This window comes from Dermacentor variabilis, chromosome 1, assembly GCF_050947875.1.
Source record: "Dermacentor variabilis isolate Ectoservices chromosome 1, ASM5094787v1, whole genome shotgun sequence".
Taxonomy (NCBI): domain Eukaryota; kingdom Metazoa; phylum Arthropoda; class Arachnida; order Ixodida; family Ixodidae; genus Dermacentor; species Dermacentor variabilis.
The window spans coordinates 87622230-87638722 of NC_134568.1; the positions used below are offsets into that span (position 1 = coordinate 87622230).

General features: G+C 42.4%; 1 protein-coding gene across 2 annotated transcripts in view; it reads right to left on the reverse strand.

Annotated features, from left to right (window-relative positions):
* Window positions 1-16493, reverse strand: part of LOC142580196 (uncharacterized) — a 215653-nt gene that overhangs the window by 127665 nt on the left and 71495 nt on the right. For both annotated transcript variants that reach the window (XM_075691081.1, XM_075691079.1), the window contains one exon: window positions 12882-12975. In XM_075691081.1, coding sequence (XP_075547196.1) covers window positions 12882-12975 — 94 coding nt within the window. The remainder of the gene's footprint in view (window positions 1-12881; window positions 12976-16493) is intronic.

Consider the following 16493-nt stretch of genomic DNA (forward strand, 5'->3'; position numbering starts at 1 on the left):
CCAGAAATCATTAGTCACACAAACTGCAAAACTCCAATTAGGAATTAAACCATATCGTGCGACGCCTTCCTGACAAAACATCTACTTGTGTGTTTATTTGCATTGACATCAAAAGTTGAAGCTTAAACTTGGCAATTTATTGCAGGGTTGTTTATTGTATATCAACTTTGCAGGGTCATTAGTGCAGTATATATATTTCCAAAAGCAAAAACAAAACATTATTACAAGTTACATGAAGGAAATTGTCAGTTGAAAAGCCACATTCTTGTTCTAAAAAATTATTTTTCAGATTTCTATTGCAAGATGACACTTCAACATTATATTTTCATCTGTAAAAAAAATCAAGAAGTTTCTCTAACCAGAATACTGCAAAAAATTAATGAGACATGGTAGCTGCAGGTGCTTCATTTTTCCATTCACGCTGTACTGTTGAGGCTCACAACGTTTTGCCCAGATGATGAGCTTCCCTGGTGTAATGACAACCGAGCACTAGCCTTGGCTGAGTCAGCACAAGTTCAGTCTTCATTTTTGACCAGTGCTCAAGCGAAGGCTATGCTACCTACTTATGAGAGGCTGACAAGCAAAAAGCTACTCTTTCGCTGTATTCAGGGCAAACCCCAAGATGTGGCTGAGTCTCTAAACAGCAAGATTTGATTGCTGTGCTACAAAACAAGATTTGCTTCATGCACTGTTGCAGAGGTGGCCATTTATATAGACATATTTTGGTGCAACAAAGGCCACAAATACTTTGAAAAGCTTCTACAGAAGTTGGGCATTCTTTCAACTCGGGAGTTGATCACTCTGGGCAACCAGAGAGACCTGACAAGAATCTAATGAATCTCTGGAAAATAGACAGTTGAATATAAATCTCATCATTGCATTGTAGAAAAGGAAGCCTGGCTAGAGGAGGAAGCTTGCAAGAATTTTCATGGTACCACCTATGCAACAGTAGAATTTTGAAGTTTTACATTGTTTTTTTCTGGAGTGACCGGTCTGCATTTTGGAAATATTTCATTCAAATCAGTCACCTTCAAATGCAATAAGCACGCATTGAAACCTTCAACTTCGTTTTTCTTTGTTTTCAATTTTTGCTGTTTTTACTACTTATGCACAAAAATTCTACTTAATATGATTCAATCTTGGCCAAATTTTTCATGCACATGCACAAGGATATATAAGACAGAAGGATCTGGACCTTATTATAACTTACAACAATTTTGGTGATGCTAGTTTTATGAAAACCAGTCACCAATGTTCTTGATAACTGCAGCAGAAATTTAAAAAATTGTTCTTTAATAACCTAGAACATTTTTGAGCTTATTTGTAATTATTTGTTCATAAGGAGCAATACAGGCAATTTTATAACATTCTTCTTGGCCTGATATGAAGTCAAAACCTTGTGCAAGGGACACTACTCTTCTTACTTATAGGGAGCACAGAAAAATACCTAGATAGGATATTGAGAAATTAAACCATATTTGAAAACTGGAGAATTAACTCTACATTATGCATAAATTTTGTCCAATTAGCTATATTATTAAAGAAAATAAAGGTCTAGTTTCATACAAATTTCTATGGTACCTTTTAATTTCAGATGAAAGCTAATTATGCATCCCCTGTGAAAGTTAATAATGGTAATGCCATATGTGAAATATACTCCATTTCATACATAGCAGGCTACGTTACGAAGCATACAAATACTTCTTTGACTGCTTGCATTTGCAACCAAAGAATAGTGTCATACTATAAAAGAAAGAGGTACAAGCCACGTACTGCAATGTAGCATTGTCTCATACTTTTATGTCGCAAAATATGACGGAATTATTATATGAAGGCATTGCAGATGTGAAGCTATTTACCAACACACAAGCAGAGTGACATGTTACTACACCCAGTGGCTACAGCATACTGCCTACGGTTCCGACCAAAACGTAGTATGCCGCATGCTGGAAGCACGAAAGTACGCAAATAATAAGTTATTTAATGTCGCCTGACATCCACATGTTGTAGTTATAAGACATAAGGTAGTGTAGCACCCCTTGCCTCGGGTCCACGCCGCAGGGCACAACTCACTCCGGGTGCAACGCCCAACAAGGAGGAGGAAGTTAGCTCCCGGCCGTGCTGCGGGTGCATCGCGATTAAAAAAAAAAAAACGTTCAAAACCCAACGCTGTCGAAGCTGGGTCTTCATCGCACTAGCTCCGACAGATTTGGAAACCCGGTAAAGAATATGCAGCTCCAACCCTCCGGCATGGATCCTGCTGGCTCTTCTGCTCTTCCTGCCAGTGACGATGGCCAGGAAGTCGCCCGGCCTGGCAGTGCTGCAGTGGCCGCGTTCCAACACATCAACCTGCCACCATTTTGGCCCAACAGCCCCAACACCTGGCTCCTGCAGGTCGAGGCACACTACCATCTTCGGCATATCACAAGACAACAGACTAAGTTCTTACATCTGGTGTCCTCCTTCCCTCTGGCCGTCGCCGAGGACTTAGCGGATGTTATCACCATGCAGGACTCGATATCCATGTCTTCGACATGTTGATGGCTGCTATCATTTCCTGCAAGTCAGGGTCCAAGCACAGCAGACTCCAGCAACTCCTCACAGCTACAGAGCTTGCTGAAAGTCACTCTTCACAGCTCCTTTGACACATGCGCCAGCTTCTTGGCGAAGTCTCCCGCCTTTCAACAGGACAAGCTGCCGTGTGAGTTGTTCCTCCAGCACCTCCAGCAGAACATGGTCCCATTTCTCATGGCTGCAGGTGATGCACCATTAGACAAACTCGCTGAACTGGCTGACCAAGTGGTGGACTACTCGCGGGCCCCTAGCCTCAGCACCGTTACAACTCCGCCTCCAGCTACTGCCTCAGCCCCTACACTTGTGAATATAGAGGGTTGTCTGCACGCCCTTGTCAGACGTCTTGATTACCTCACGCCCTTCACAAGCCAATCTTCGTTGAGGTTCCGGTCCCGCAGTCACTTCCTGGTGCCCCCGCGCTCTCCGGAGCTTCAACGATTGAACTCGTGACGTGACAGCTCATCTTCGGCTGTGTGCTCGTACCACCACGTATTCAGCACCTCTGCTCACAAGTGCACCCGTCCGTGCTCCTGGTCGAGAAATGTTGTGACCAGCCACTGACAGCGGCAAGTGGTGCCGGTCGAAGGACGTGCCGCCTATTCTACGTTTCGGACAAGATCAGTGGCACTTGCTTCCTTGTCGACACAGGAGCCCAGGTTAACGTCACACCCGCCTCTTGTGCAGATCACTGCCGCAACAAACAGACCTGCCCGCTCCAAGCGATGAACTCCGCCATCCGCACATATGGCCAACGGTCTCTCACACTCAACCTTGGATTGCGCTGTATGTTTTATTGAATTTTCATCCTTGCTGATGTCTCGCAAGCTGTTTTCAGCACTGACTTCCTCAGTTTCTTCAGCCTTGCGGTAGACGTGCATGCTCATCACCTCATCGACCTCAACATGCGCCTCTCCATCAACGGCGTACTCTGCACTGCCTTGCCGATGGGGCTTTCAGCTCTCGCAGCTGCAAAAATCGCACTGTATGCAAAAATCCTCGCTGATTTTTCCAATCTTACGAAGCCGCACACCAGAGAGTCACCAATGAAGCACTCCATCACTCACCACTTCGTGACCACTGGACCTTCAGTCTTTACTCAGCCCCACCGACTGTCTGGAGAACGACCGCCTCACCATCGCTAGCCACAAGTTTGAGCACAGGCTTGAACTCGGTATTGTGCGACCTTCCTCAAGCAACTGGGCATCGCAACTCCACATGGTGCCAAAGAAAGAGCCTGGCGGGTGGAGACCATGTGGGGATTACCGCACTCTGAACGCCCACACCTTATCAGACCGCTATTAACTTCCTCACATACAAGACTTCATATCAAATTTGGCTGGGTGCACTATCTTTTCTAAAATTGACTTCGTGAAAGCTTATCATAAAATTTCTGTGGAACCCGCTCACATTCCGAAGACGGCCATTACCACCCTTTTCGGCCTCTTCGAGTATGTGAGGATGCCTTTTGAATTGCGCAACGCTGCACAGACTTTTCAGCACACCATTAACAAGGTCAGGCGAGGCTTCTACATCATGTTTGCCTACCTTGATGATCTCATCGCAAGCTCATCTGCATGCCCTTTTCCACTGACTTTATCTGGTCTCGTCATTAATCCGAACAAGTGCGTCTTCGGCGTCGCTACCATTGAGTTCTTAGGCCACTTTGTCCCCCCACAAGATATCAGGCCTCTCGCCAGCAAAGTGAAGGCAATTCAACTTTCCACTGCCGGTTTCACTAAAAAGACTCAGAGAATTCCTGGACCTACTAAACTTTCATTGCCCCTTTCTTCCGATGTGTGCCAATTTTCGGAAGCCTCTGACCGACCTACTGGCTATCAAAAAAGATCCGGCTGTGCCACTTGCGTGGACTGAGGATGCTGCATCTGTCTTCGCAACTGCCAAGAAGGCGCTGGCAGATACCACCATGCTCACACATACCGTTCCTGATGCCCCGATTCGTCTCATCACCGATGCATCAAGCATGGCAGGCGCTGTAGCTCTCGAGCAACACATCTGGTTGGCAGCCTCTTGGTTTTTTCTCACAGAGACTGGAGCCACCTGAAGCTAAATACAGCACATTCTGTCAAGAACTCCTTGCAGTGCAACTCGCCATCAAGCATTTCACCACTTTCTGGAGGACCGGGACTTTCACGTTGTCACAGACCATAAGCATCTGACGTTTGACTTTCATCGGAATCCCAGCAACTACACTGCACGGGAGGTCCGCCAACTGTGCTTAATCTCCGAGTGCACAGTGGATCTACGTCACATGCATGGGCCCGCTGATACCCTGGCAGTCGAACCGCCAGTAGACATAGAGGAGCTAGCAGCTACCCAGCGCAACGACCCTGAGGTGCATCGCCTTCATTCCTCATTCATGTCCCTGTCCTTCACTGAGTGCCCGCTTCCATTTTCTTCCTCCTTGATGTGCGAGACATCCACTGGTGTTCCTCGACCCTTCATGCCTTTGGCTTTTCGTCCCGCAATTTCAGATCAACTGCACAACATGAGCCACCCTGGAATTCGTGCAACCCAGAAGCTAGCTACAACTCGCTTCCTTAGGCCTAGCATCAATGCAGGCGTCCGTCACTGGGCGCGAATCTGCCTTAAATGCGAGTGTGTTCAAGTTCACTGCCATACCGTCATGTATGATACCCTATTTTGGCCTCCAGAGGCTAGGTTTTCCCACATCCACCTCGACATTGTCGGCCCTCTCCTGTCATCACGTGGGGCCTGTTACCTGCTCACATGTGTGGATCGCATCACCCAATGGCCAGAGGCGCTTCCCATTACAGACACTACATCAGAGACGGTTGCTAAGGCTTTCACGAGCGGCTGGGTGTCACGTTTCGGGTGCCCTTCTGTCGTCACATCGACCGAGGCCACCAGTTTCAATCGGCCCTATTCACCGTGCTTGCCAACATTCTGGGCATTCAACACATCCATACTTCTTCTGCAAATGGCATGGTGGAACGACTTCATCAACAACTGAAGGCTACCCTCACCACTTATCAGCCAAGGGAATGTTGTCTCGTCCACCTTCCCTTCATCCTTCTGGGCATTCGATCAGCACTGAAGGCTGACCAAGGTTGCTCTTCGGCTGAACTCATCTACGGCGTTCCCCTGCGCCTGCCTGGAGAATTCTTCGCACCGTCGTCGCCATCTTGCACCCATGATGCTTCCACCTACGTCCGGGAGCTGTGCATCATGTCTCACGACCTTGCTCTTGTAATTCCTGCTGACCGACACTACTGGTCTGTATTTGTCAGCCAGGATGTGGATTCCTGCAGCCATGTCTTCGTTCGGCATGACCCCGTGCATGCACCCCTCACCTCGGCCTACAATGGACGATTCCGTGTATTCCATCGTATGCCTAAGATGTTCACATTGGACATTAACTTTCGCGAAGATGTTGTGGCTGCTGACAGACTCAAACCTTCCTATGTCGCTGCTCTTGCACCCGCGGTCCCTCCACTCAACCCGGCCTCCATCCCTTCATCACTCTGGGCGGTAGCATCTAAGCATGTTTACTGGACGGCTCCTCTGGCTTCTGCTCTATGGTGGGGAGCTCTGTAGCGCCCCTTGCCTCAGGCCCGGGCTTCAGGCCATAACTCTTTCCACGTGCAGCACCCATCAAGGAGGAGGAAGTGAGCACCAGGCCATGAAGCGGGTGCAACGCAATATAAAAATAAAAAAGAACAGCTTAAAACACAACGCTCCTGGAGCTGGGTCTTCCTCACATTATTTCTGACAGTAGCTATTCTGTAGAAAGCTTCACATATAAAAAACAACTGCAATGGCGAAACACGTAGAGTCAGACTTATGATTGCACTAGTACTTGTATAGCTTACACTGCGTTGCCTTCAAAGCATGATATGGAGTATAATTAACTCATTACCACCTCTAGTAAAGAAACTCATTGCTCCCAATATTATTCATTTCATTTATTGATACTGTCAGCCCAACTTTGGGCTATTCCAGGAGTGGTAGGTGACAATACAAAGCAACAATATATTTATAGGATAAAGAAAATAAAAGTACATTTTGGGGAATGCACTGATAGTAATACCATGGGAATACAGCATGTAATACAATACCCAGGTGATTACAGTATTAACATTTGGCCGAGTTATGGTATGCGTACACATGTGCTTTTGACATTTTCGAGAAAGTCGCGTATAGATGACGACTTCACTATTGAGTCTAATAGATTCCATTGTTTTATTGCTCTCGGAAAGAAGCTGTATTTAAAACAATCATTGCCAGTAGTAGGAGGAGGGATATACATGCTGTGGCGATGACGAAAATAGTTACTAGGAGAGAAGTGAAAATAGTCATCTTTATCAATTTTAACATGGCCATGAATAATAAGAAAAAGAAACTTCAAACAGTCATACTCAGTTCTAGACTCTAGAGAGTGAAGTTCAGCAATTTCACATAACTGCATAGGAGAATGGGAACGACAATATTTGTTAAAAATAAATCGTGCAGCAAGCCGCTGAATTTTGTCCAGCTTAGACTGATTAAATGAAGTGTATCGGTCCCACACAATTTTTGCATACTCCATAACTGGTCGAATCAAAGCTTTATATACCAGGCATTTCACTTCAGGGGAAGCATTATACACATTTCTTCCAAGTGACCACAAGGCTTTCTGGGCCTTAGTAGATACATAATCAACGTGTTCATTCCAACGTAAATCCGAGGTAAGCTTTAAACCCAAGTACTTAAATGTTGATACTCTAACGCGACACCTTCAATAGAATAAGTGTAATCAATAATACTTTGTTTTCTAGTGATAGACATGTAAACAGTTTTTTCAGAGTTCAAAACCATTTGCCAGCTGTCACACCAATTTTTTACCTTTTGCGAATTTGAATTTAAATCGGTCTGATCGGCAGGTGATTCAATACAGTTATATAATATGCAATCATCTGCGAAGAGGCTGATGGGAACTGTAATGTCTTGCGGCATGTCATTGATAAATAATAAAAATAACAGGGGGCCCAATACACTTCCCTGGGGTACTCAGACTCTACAGGTGAAAAGGAAGACCGGTATCCCTCACATGTGAGAAATTGGTTTTTATGGCTTAGGTAGGACGAAAACTATTCGGATAAGCGAGGGTTTTTGAATATAGTTTTCATTTTCAATAGAAACTTTGGGTGCAACACCTTATCGAAAGCATTGGCCAGATCTAAGAATATTATGTCTGTTTGGCCTCGGTTATTTATTGTATATGAGAGATCATAAACAGTCTCTATTAGTTGAGTCACTGTAGAGAGTCCTTGACGGAACCCATGTTGGCATTTGTTTAGGATATGGTAGTTGTCAAGGTAGACAAATAGCTGCTTAGATATTGTACGTTCAAGTAGTTTCTAACAAGTGCTAGTGAGGGAGACTGGCCTATAATTTTTAACGTCTGATTTGCTGCCAATTTTATGAATTGGGATAACTTTAGCACGCTTCCATGCGCTGGGAAAGGAAAATTGGTTAATAGATGCCTGAAAAATTAGTTAGAAATTTAGAAAACCATTCTGCATACCTTTGTAAAAATTCATTAGGAATTCCATCAGGCCCCATACTTTTTTTAGTATTCATGTTGAGTAAGAGGTTAAATACACCCTGTTCGTCAATTTTTATATCTTGAAAAGGCAGCCTTCCAGATTCATCTGTAAAATCGGGCAGGAAGTCGTTATCGCGTGTGAAGACTGATGAGAAGAAAGAGTTGAAATCCTGTGTCTTCTTTAGAGCGCTACCTCCAGTTTCATGCGAACGAGAGGCAGTTGGGGGGTTAACATACTGCCCAAATTTTCCGGGGGCATTTTTCAGAAAAGATTGTAATGTGGCATTATAGAACCTATTTTTAGATTCTTTGGTTAGCTCTTTTACTTCTCAACTCATACTAGAAATACAGCTTTTGTCGATTGGCCGCCAATTTTTCGAAGATGCCTTCTGCTTCTGTTTTAGCTTTCTTTTTGCATGAATTATCTCTCTGGTTATCCAGCGATTTTTTCATTTTGTTGTTTTTAAACATTTTGGGACAAAGCTTTCCACACAGTGCTCAACCATGTTTGAAAAGAAATTCCATAGGTCGTCCACGCTTGCACCAGGGTGAACTTATCTGAACTTATATGAACTAGGAACTTATCTAACAAGACTTCGAGGTAATCTAAAATAGATACATCTTCGGCTAATGTAAAATTCAAGACCGGTATTTTTGATGCATGGAGGAGTTTACACACAGACAAACTTAAAGACGTCACTACCATATTATGGTCCGAAATACCATCATCAATGTCACAGCTCATAATAAAAGAACATAGCCGATTTGAAACGAAAACAAGATCTGAAAGCGCTGAAGTTTCCGTGCCCACTCTTATCAAGCCAGACACAATTTGAGTCAGGTTATTATTAAATGCAATATTTAATAACTGATCACAACTCCGTACTTCAGTTCCTCCTGAAGAATTTGACGCCCAATCAATTCCAGCCAAATTGAAATCGCCCGCAAGGCATATATTGTCATCTGGACGCACGTGCAAGTTCATAAATGTTTCCAAGTTTTCTAGTACTTCTACAGTGGAGTTGGGAGGCCGGTACACACCACTGATTAGCAAATTACGGTCATTCAAGGTAGTTTTAATCCAGACTGTTTCGAGATTGCTTGGATCATTAGGTACCGTAAATGGAATGTCGCTTTTCACAACTATAGCTACCCCACTCCCTCTAGTGTGCCGATCCTTTCTTATTATGGAATATCCAAGGGGCATTACTACGACATCAGTCACATCCGGATGCAGCCATGTTTCTGTTATTACCATTGCATCTGGACTGTGCTCTATTACAATGCTTTCTAGACTATCTTGTTTGGTAAGTACGCTCTTGCATTCAGGTTAATGATATTAAAGCATGCAGATTTATTTTAATTGAGTCAGTCGGTACCCGAAGCCGAACGAAGCGCGGCTGCAGGAGCCGGGTACGTGTATCGGCAACTGTTAACATTCCCTTTAATTCCAAGCAGTTTTTAAATATTTCAGATTTTTCCCTGAAGTACCCCCTACTCGGAGTATCACTGGTCGACTTGTTCCTGGGACCTTCTTGCCCAACCAATGAATTCTTTCGATAGAGCTAAGCTTTTGTTTTAAAATGTTTACAAACATATTGTCATTAACGTCGTAGGAGTATTTCCTCAGTTTAAAGTGTGGCCTCTTCTATTCCTCTAACAATAATGTTACTGCGCTTTGAACGATTTTCGAGATCGTCGATTCGTTCTGACATTTGAAGGAATTGACCATCAAGATTTTTCACACAACCTTCAACAGTAACAAGTCGGGTGTTGGCGTCGTCTACGTACTGTGGTTTAGATTCGATCATTCCAGTCTTTCCTGGACAACCGAAATGGCTGTCTCTGAGGTTAACTGCTTTACCTGAATTTCAGAAATTTTAGCAAGGATTTCTTTCTGTGTGTTTAGCATCTCTTTCACCATATCCTCAAGAGGCCCAGAATTCTTTTCAACATCTCCTGATAGTTTTAAAAGTAGGCATGCTAGTGAGAAACATTCACTCTTGCAATTTACAAGCGTGTGTGGACACGGCAACACCACTATGCAAGGATAATTACTATGAAACTGAAATCATAAACAGTGAGCTTCTCCTTCTTGATCAGGTTATGAAAACATATGACAATGCAATATTACAATTTACACTGTTTTGCTCGAAAAACTACTGTGTTATTACTTTTTCCCAAGAGTGGTTGGTTAATCAAATCTACTAACACAGATATTGAAGCCAGTTTCAAGCTGTTACCTGCAGTTCCCAACCCATTAAAGTACCTGATAAGGAAGGCAATATTTATTTACAAGTACTAGAACAAATAAATCTTGGCAGTTTGAACAGCACTGCTATCATCCTGACCAAAAACTAGGTGGCTGGAAAGCACATGCAGTATGTGTTTCCTGCTAACTAATGTCATACGACAGTAGCGTCATGTTTTGTGATGGCTGCTTGATGCATTCAGGAAGAATCAACCTACAGCAGTTGAGAAAGAGAGAGAAAAATATATCTAAGAATTTTTAAACATAAAGGTGTAGCTAACAGATGTAGCAAAACTGATTGGCCCCTAAACAGCACTGGTGATGTCCCCCTAAACCACCTCTGACATGTTAGAACACATTTAGGTAAATACATGCATTGTGTAGGGAATGCCATCACAATCACCTTTTGTAAACATGGCTGCGCTATACACTGAGGGGAAGCTACAAAAAAAAAGGAAACTAATTACATGCTCCTCTCCAACTTTTCCAGTCTCTTCTTGTAACGTCTACAGGGTTTTGCACATGATCTCACCAGCGTAAAAGCTGTCGATTGCTCCATCTGCACGGGATGTCAGTTCTAACGTATCAGCTAGCACGTCTTTGCCATGTAGTCACTCACCCGCTCTTCCTTGTCGTCTTGCTTGCTTGCTGTGCACAATCTACTTATTTCATGTCACGTAACATGTTTTACACTATATGCAGTGGCAATGGTGTGTAGCCAAAAAAAAAAAAAAAAAAGTGGAATCTGGTAACCAGAAGTTGATGGTGTTTTCAAACAAGAGCGCCAATGCGACATTTGGTACTTGCATAGCGTCAATGTTCCTTCCAGAGAGATGTGCAGCGAGGAAAGAGCACCAATGGGAGAGTAGTGAAGGTGAGAGGGAAACCGTTCACTCACCTACGAGGTCAATGTGGTTTGGGGTCCTTTAAGCTTAAACACAACTTTCTTTATCTAGCATTCGGCCAAGTCGTGTGATGACCGTACACAGATTATGTGCATCTCAAGTCAGCCCCTGTTCTTAGACATTTCAGGCGAAGTTTCCAGACTACTATTAGCCCCACTCGTACATGTAAAGATTCTTAAATATATTTCCTCCTTTTTGCACTGTTGCAGGTTGCTTTTAGCTAATGCATCAAGCAACTGCCATTATAAAACATGATGCTACCACAGCACAACACTCTACACAGGACAACTACTTTTGTTGCCTTTTCAAGGCCTCCGCCTTGTTCATTACAATTAGTTTCTAGCTGTAGTGGAAACTGCTATACCACAAGAACAACTTTCTTGTACATTACTGAATCAAGTTGGTAAATGTGCAGATCTATAGTACTGTTGCAAGTTAAAAATACACTATACACCCTGAAGGTTACAAAACTCAAAGCTAGTGTTTGCGAAAAGTGCAGAACTCAGAACGATAGCTTAAAATGAGGCATGATACCTAAAATCCTAACTTCTTTTTATTTCATGTTCTTTCACTAAAGTTTATATACAGATGCTCTTTTTATGCGGAACACTAAAAAAAAAAAAGAGTAAAATCTAGACTCTAGCTGTTTTTACCATAAGATACGTGGCTAGGGAAACATTATCTGCAAGAAAATTGTCAACCATATATTCACTAATTAAATCTAAAATATGTTATCTTTTTATTTACAAACCTAAGCGCACATATTGTAATTGTGAAATTGGAGCCAAGGCCTTGTGAATTCATGTGTGCTTAGCAGAAATCTTAACACTAAAACCCCTTTCGAGATATCCATCCCTAACATCTCCTAAAAATGCCTTGGCAACACAGTTAAGATTGTCCCAAACTGCATGAGGTATGCTTTTGGAAAACCATTAACTGGAAAATATATTTTGTTGCACATTTCAGATCACATATCTTGAAAGTGGTGCTAGTCTTAGGATTTCTGCAAAGTGTACATGACTTCATTACTCCTTGGTTTTAATGTGCTTAACATGTACAGTTTAATGTGCCCTAAAATTAGTAATTCAGATGATTATTAGCATATTTGAGTTAATTAGCAAAATTATCATTAACATTTTTCTTGCTGCTAATGTCCGCCTAGCTACTTAGCCTATTAGAGAAACAGCAGAATCCTTGACATGAGCTTTTTTTTTTTAAGTTTTCTACATGAGAAAAAACATCTGGTATAGAATAACTATACTCTTTGTACTACACAGTTTGCTTACCTATTTAGGCTTTTCTATGGGCCAAAATTTACTTAGAAAAGCAACTTAGGACTCAGGACCTTTAAAGTAGGCTTCTTTCACTGTAAACAATTGCTAAATGAAATTCATAAAACTGAGTGAAAATTTATAAAACCCGAGTTTCGAGATAAGCAAATTTTCAGAGTACCAGCTGCACCACTGTGAATTCAGAACTTTAAATAATTTAAATTTCAGGCTATCACAGGCTATCACATTCTTAAGAGATTAGGGCCAAGTCCAGCAGATGCAATGCACAAAAACACATGAAAGACAGCTCATACCATTCTTTGTTTTGGGCACCAACACCTCGTGCAGCTTCTTCATAAGTGCATTGCGCTCCTCAATGTACTCACTGGTCAGATCTTCTTCAGATGCCTGCACAGCCCCCAAACTAGTTTGACTAAAGTATTTCACACATCAGTGGCACAAATGGCACACACAGGTATGGCTTAAATTTACAAGCCATTCAATCTATACAGAAAACATGTTCCCATAATATGAATAAAAATTGAAAAACAGCATTATGATCTCATGTTTTTAAACAAGATTAAGATGGCTTCTAAGTTCAGAATTTTCATTTATGTAACCCTAAGGAGGCCCAAGCAACAGTAAATGAGAGCATGCATATTTTCTGTGACAGTCGTATTAGGAAAAATATGTGTTCTGAAATATCCTCCCAAATGATCCCTACAATTCACCCACGACCCTCAGTCCCCAGCAGCTGCGGAGCACCTGACCAAGGCGGCAGTCAGACCTGTAACGCAGCAGAGGGTGCTATGAATCTCTGGGTCCGGACAGGCCGCCAATGGAAACTGACCCTGTCAACCTTTAACTGCCGAACTCAGTCGAGTGAAGCTACCTTAGCAGGTCTTTTTGAGGAACTATCATATATTGTTTGCGATATCATGGGCCTTGGTGAGATTAGAACTGGTGAGGCTTATACACTGCTGAATAACGGACATGTCCTCTGCTATAGAGGTCTCCCAGATAAGAAGCAATACAGGGTAGGATTCCTAATCCATAAGGACATAGCATGCGACATTGACAAATTCTACAGCATTACTGAGAGGGTAGCTGTAGTCGTAATCAAACTTAATAAGAGGTATAGATTAAAGGTAGTACAAGCCTACGCTCCAACATGCCATTACAATAACGATGAAGTAGATCAGTTTTATGATGTTGAATTAACGATGAGAAAAAGGCAAACTCAGTACACTGTAGTAATGGCCGACTTCAATCCAAAGTCGGGAAAAAGCAGGCTGGTGAACAAGCAATTGGCAACTACGGCGTCGATTCTAGGAACGCGAGAGGAGAGATGCTGGTAGAATTCGTAGAAAGGAATAGGCTGAGAATAATGAACACCTTTTTCAGGATGTGTAGCAACAGAAAGTGGACCTGGAAAAGCCCCAATGGTGAAATAAGAAATTAAATTGATTTCATACTTTCTGCCAATCCCAGCATGGTGCAGGATGTAGAAATGATAGGTAAGGTAAAGTGTAGTGATCATAGGTTAGTGAGAGCTAGGATTCACCTCAATTTGAACAGAGAAAGAGTAAAATTGGTCAAGAAGAAACAGGTAAACTAAGAGGCAGTAAGGGTAAAAGCAGACAAATTTAGGCTGGTACTTCCAAACAAATAATCAGCCTAAGAACAGAGAGATGAAGATGACATAGAGGCAATGAATGAAACCGTAACTAGGCAGGCTTCAGAGGCAGCAATTGAAGTGCAAGGCAACCAAGGCAACCAGTAGGCAAGCTCTCCCAAGTAACAAAGGACCTAATAAAGAAACAACAAAGAATGAAAGTGTCCAACACAAGAGATAAGATAGAATCTGCGGAACTGTCAAAACTGATAACAAGGTGAAAATAAGGGATATTCGAAATTATAATGTGAGAAAGACTGAGGAAGCCATAAAAAATGGACGTAGCATGAAATCAGTGAGAAGGAAACTTGGCATTGGACAAACCAAGATGTATGCACTTAAAGATAAGCAGGGTAATATCATCAGCAATCTCGAAGGTATAGTAAAAGCAATGGAAGAATTCTGTACTGACTTGTACACTACCCAGAGGAGCCGCGATACCTCCATTCGAAGCAGTAATGAACAGATTGCAGAGACTCCCATAACTAGCGATGAGGTTAGAAGGGCCTTGCAAGACATGAAACGGAGAAAAGCGGCAGGAGAAAATGGAATAACAGTCGATTTAATCAAAGATGGAGGAGACATAACGCTTGAAAAACTGGTGGCTCTCTCTACGAAGTGTCTATAGACTTCAAGGGTCCCAGAGAATTGGAAGAATGCAAACGTTATACTAATCCACAAAAAGGGCGACGTTAAAGAACTAAAAAATTATAGGCCCATTAGCTTACTCCCAGAATTACATAAAATATTTACCAAAATAATCTCCAATATAATAAGGGCAACACTGGAATTTAGTCAACCAAGGGAACAAGCTGGCTTCAGGAAGGGATACTCTACAATGGATCACATTCATGTCATTAATCAAGTTATCGAGAAATCCGCAGAGTACAATAAGCTTTTCTATATGGCTTTCATAGATTACGAAAAAGCATTTGATTCAGTAGAGATACCAGCAGTCAGAGGCATTACGTATTCAAGGAGTACTGAATGCTTATGTAAATACCTTGAAAAATATCTACAGAGGTTCCACAGCTACCTTAATTCTACACAAGAAAAGCTACCTATAAAGAAAGGGGTCAGACAGGGAGACACAATCTCTCCAATTTTATTCACTGCGTGCTTGGAAGATGTATTCAAGCTATTAAACTGGGAAGGCTCAGGAGCAAGGATCGACGGTGACTATCTCAGCAACCTTTGATTTGCCGTTGACATTGTTCAATTCAGCAACAATGCAGAAGAGTTACAAAAAATGATTGAGGACCTAAACAGAGCGTAAAAGTGGGGTTGAAGATTAATATGCAGAAGACAAAGATAATGATAAATAGCAGGGCAAGGGAACAAGAGTTCAGGATAGCCAGTCGGCCTCTAGAGACTGTGAAGGAGAATGTTTACCTAGGTCAATTACTCACAGAAAACCCTGTTCATGAGAAGGAAATTCACAGAATAAAAATGGGTTGGATCTCATATGGCAGACATTGTCAGCTCCTCACTGGAAGCTTACCATTATCACTAAAGAGGAAGGTATGGGGCAGAGACTTGGAGACTCACAAAGCTTGAGAACAAGTTAACCCTTCGAGGGTAGATTTTTTTCGCCATATGCGACCGCCCAGGGTCGATTTTTTTTATTGCAGATTCCAATTCTTCTTAGGGACTTATTTCAAAAAAAAATTTACCGTAATTTTTCTATGGTGACCGTAAAGTGAGAAAAAAACCTTTTGCGTTGGTATATATGCACTCTTCATTCATGAATAACAACAATAAAAAAGGCAATAAACTTATCAGAATTAAAAGTTTTATGCATTTTTATGCACATAGTTCAAGGCTTTGAAAATCCGCACACGATAACGTTTCGCAAGCCTCAAAAGTTCCTGCTCTTACACTAATACGTACGTCCATAGCATAATCGAGCTGCGTAGGTGCGCGCACTCAAGAAAACTGTTTGGTTGTGTGCCCATAAAAAAAAAAGCAACACGTGTGACTTCCGCTTCCGCTAATCTTCATCTTATCGCCAACCAGCTAGGGCAATTAGTTTTCACCAGTCTTAAAAAAAAGAAAAGAAATGGAAACGCATGCACGGCGGCATCCTTCCTATGCGCACCCCTGTGAGCACTAAAAGAGCGAGAAACAAGCACTCGCCCTTTGAGCGACTAGAAACGAGATAGCCATCAGTTTCACAAGCGCAAAAAGCCGAAACCGCCTGCGAAACAAAATCCAAATGGCCACGTGCCAATGCAAGAGCAGTAGTATATAG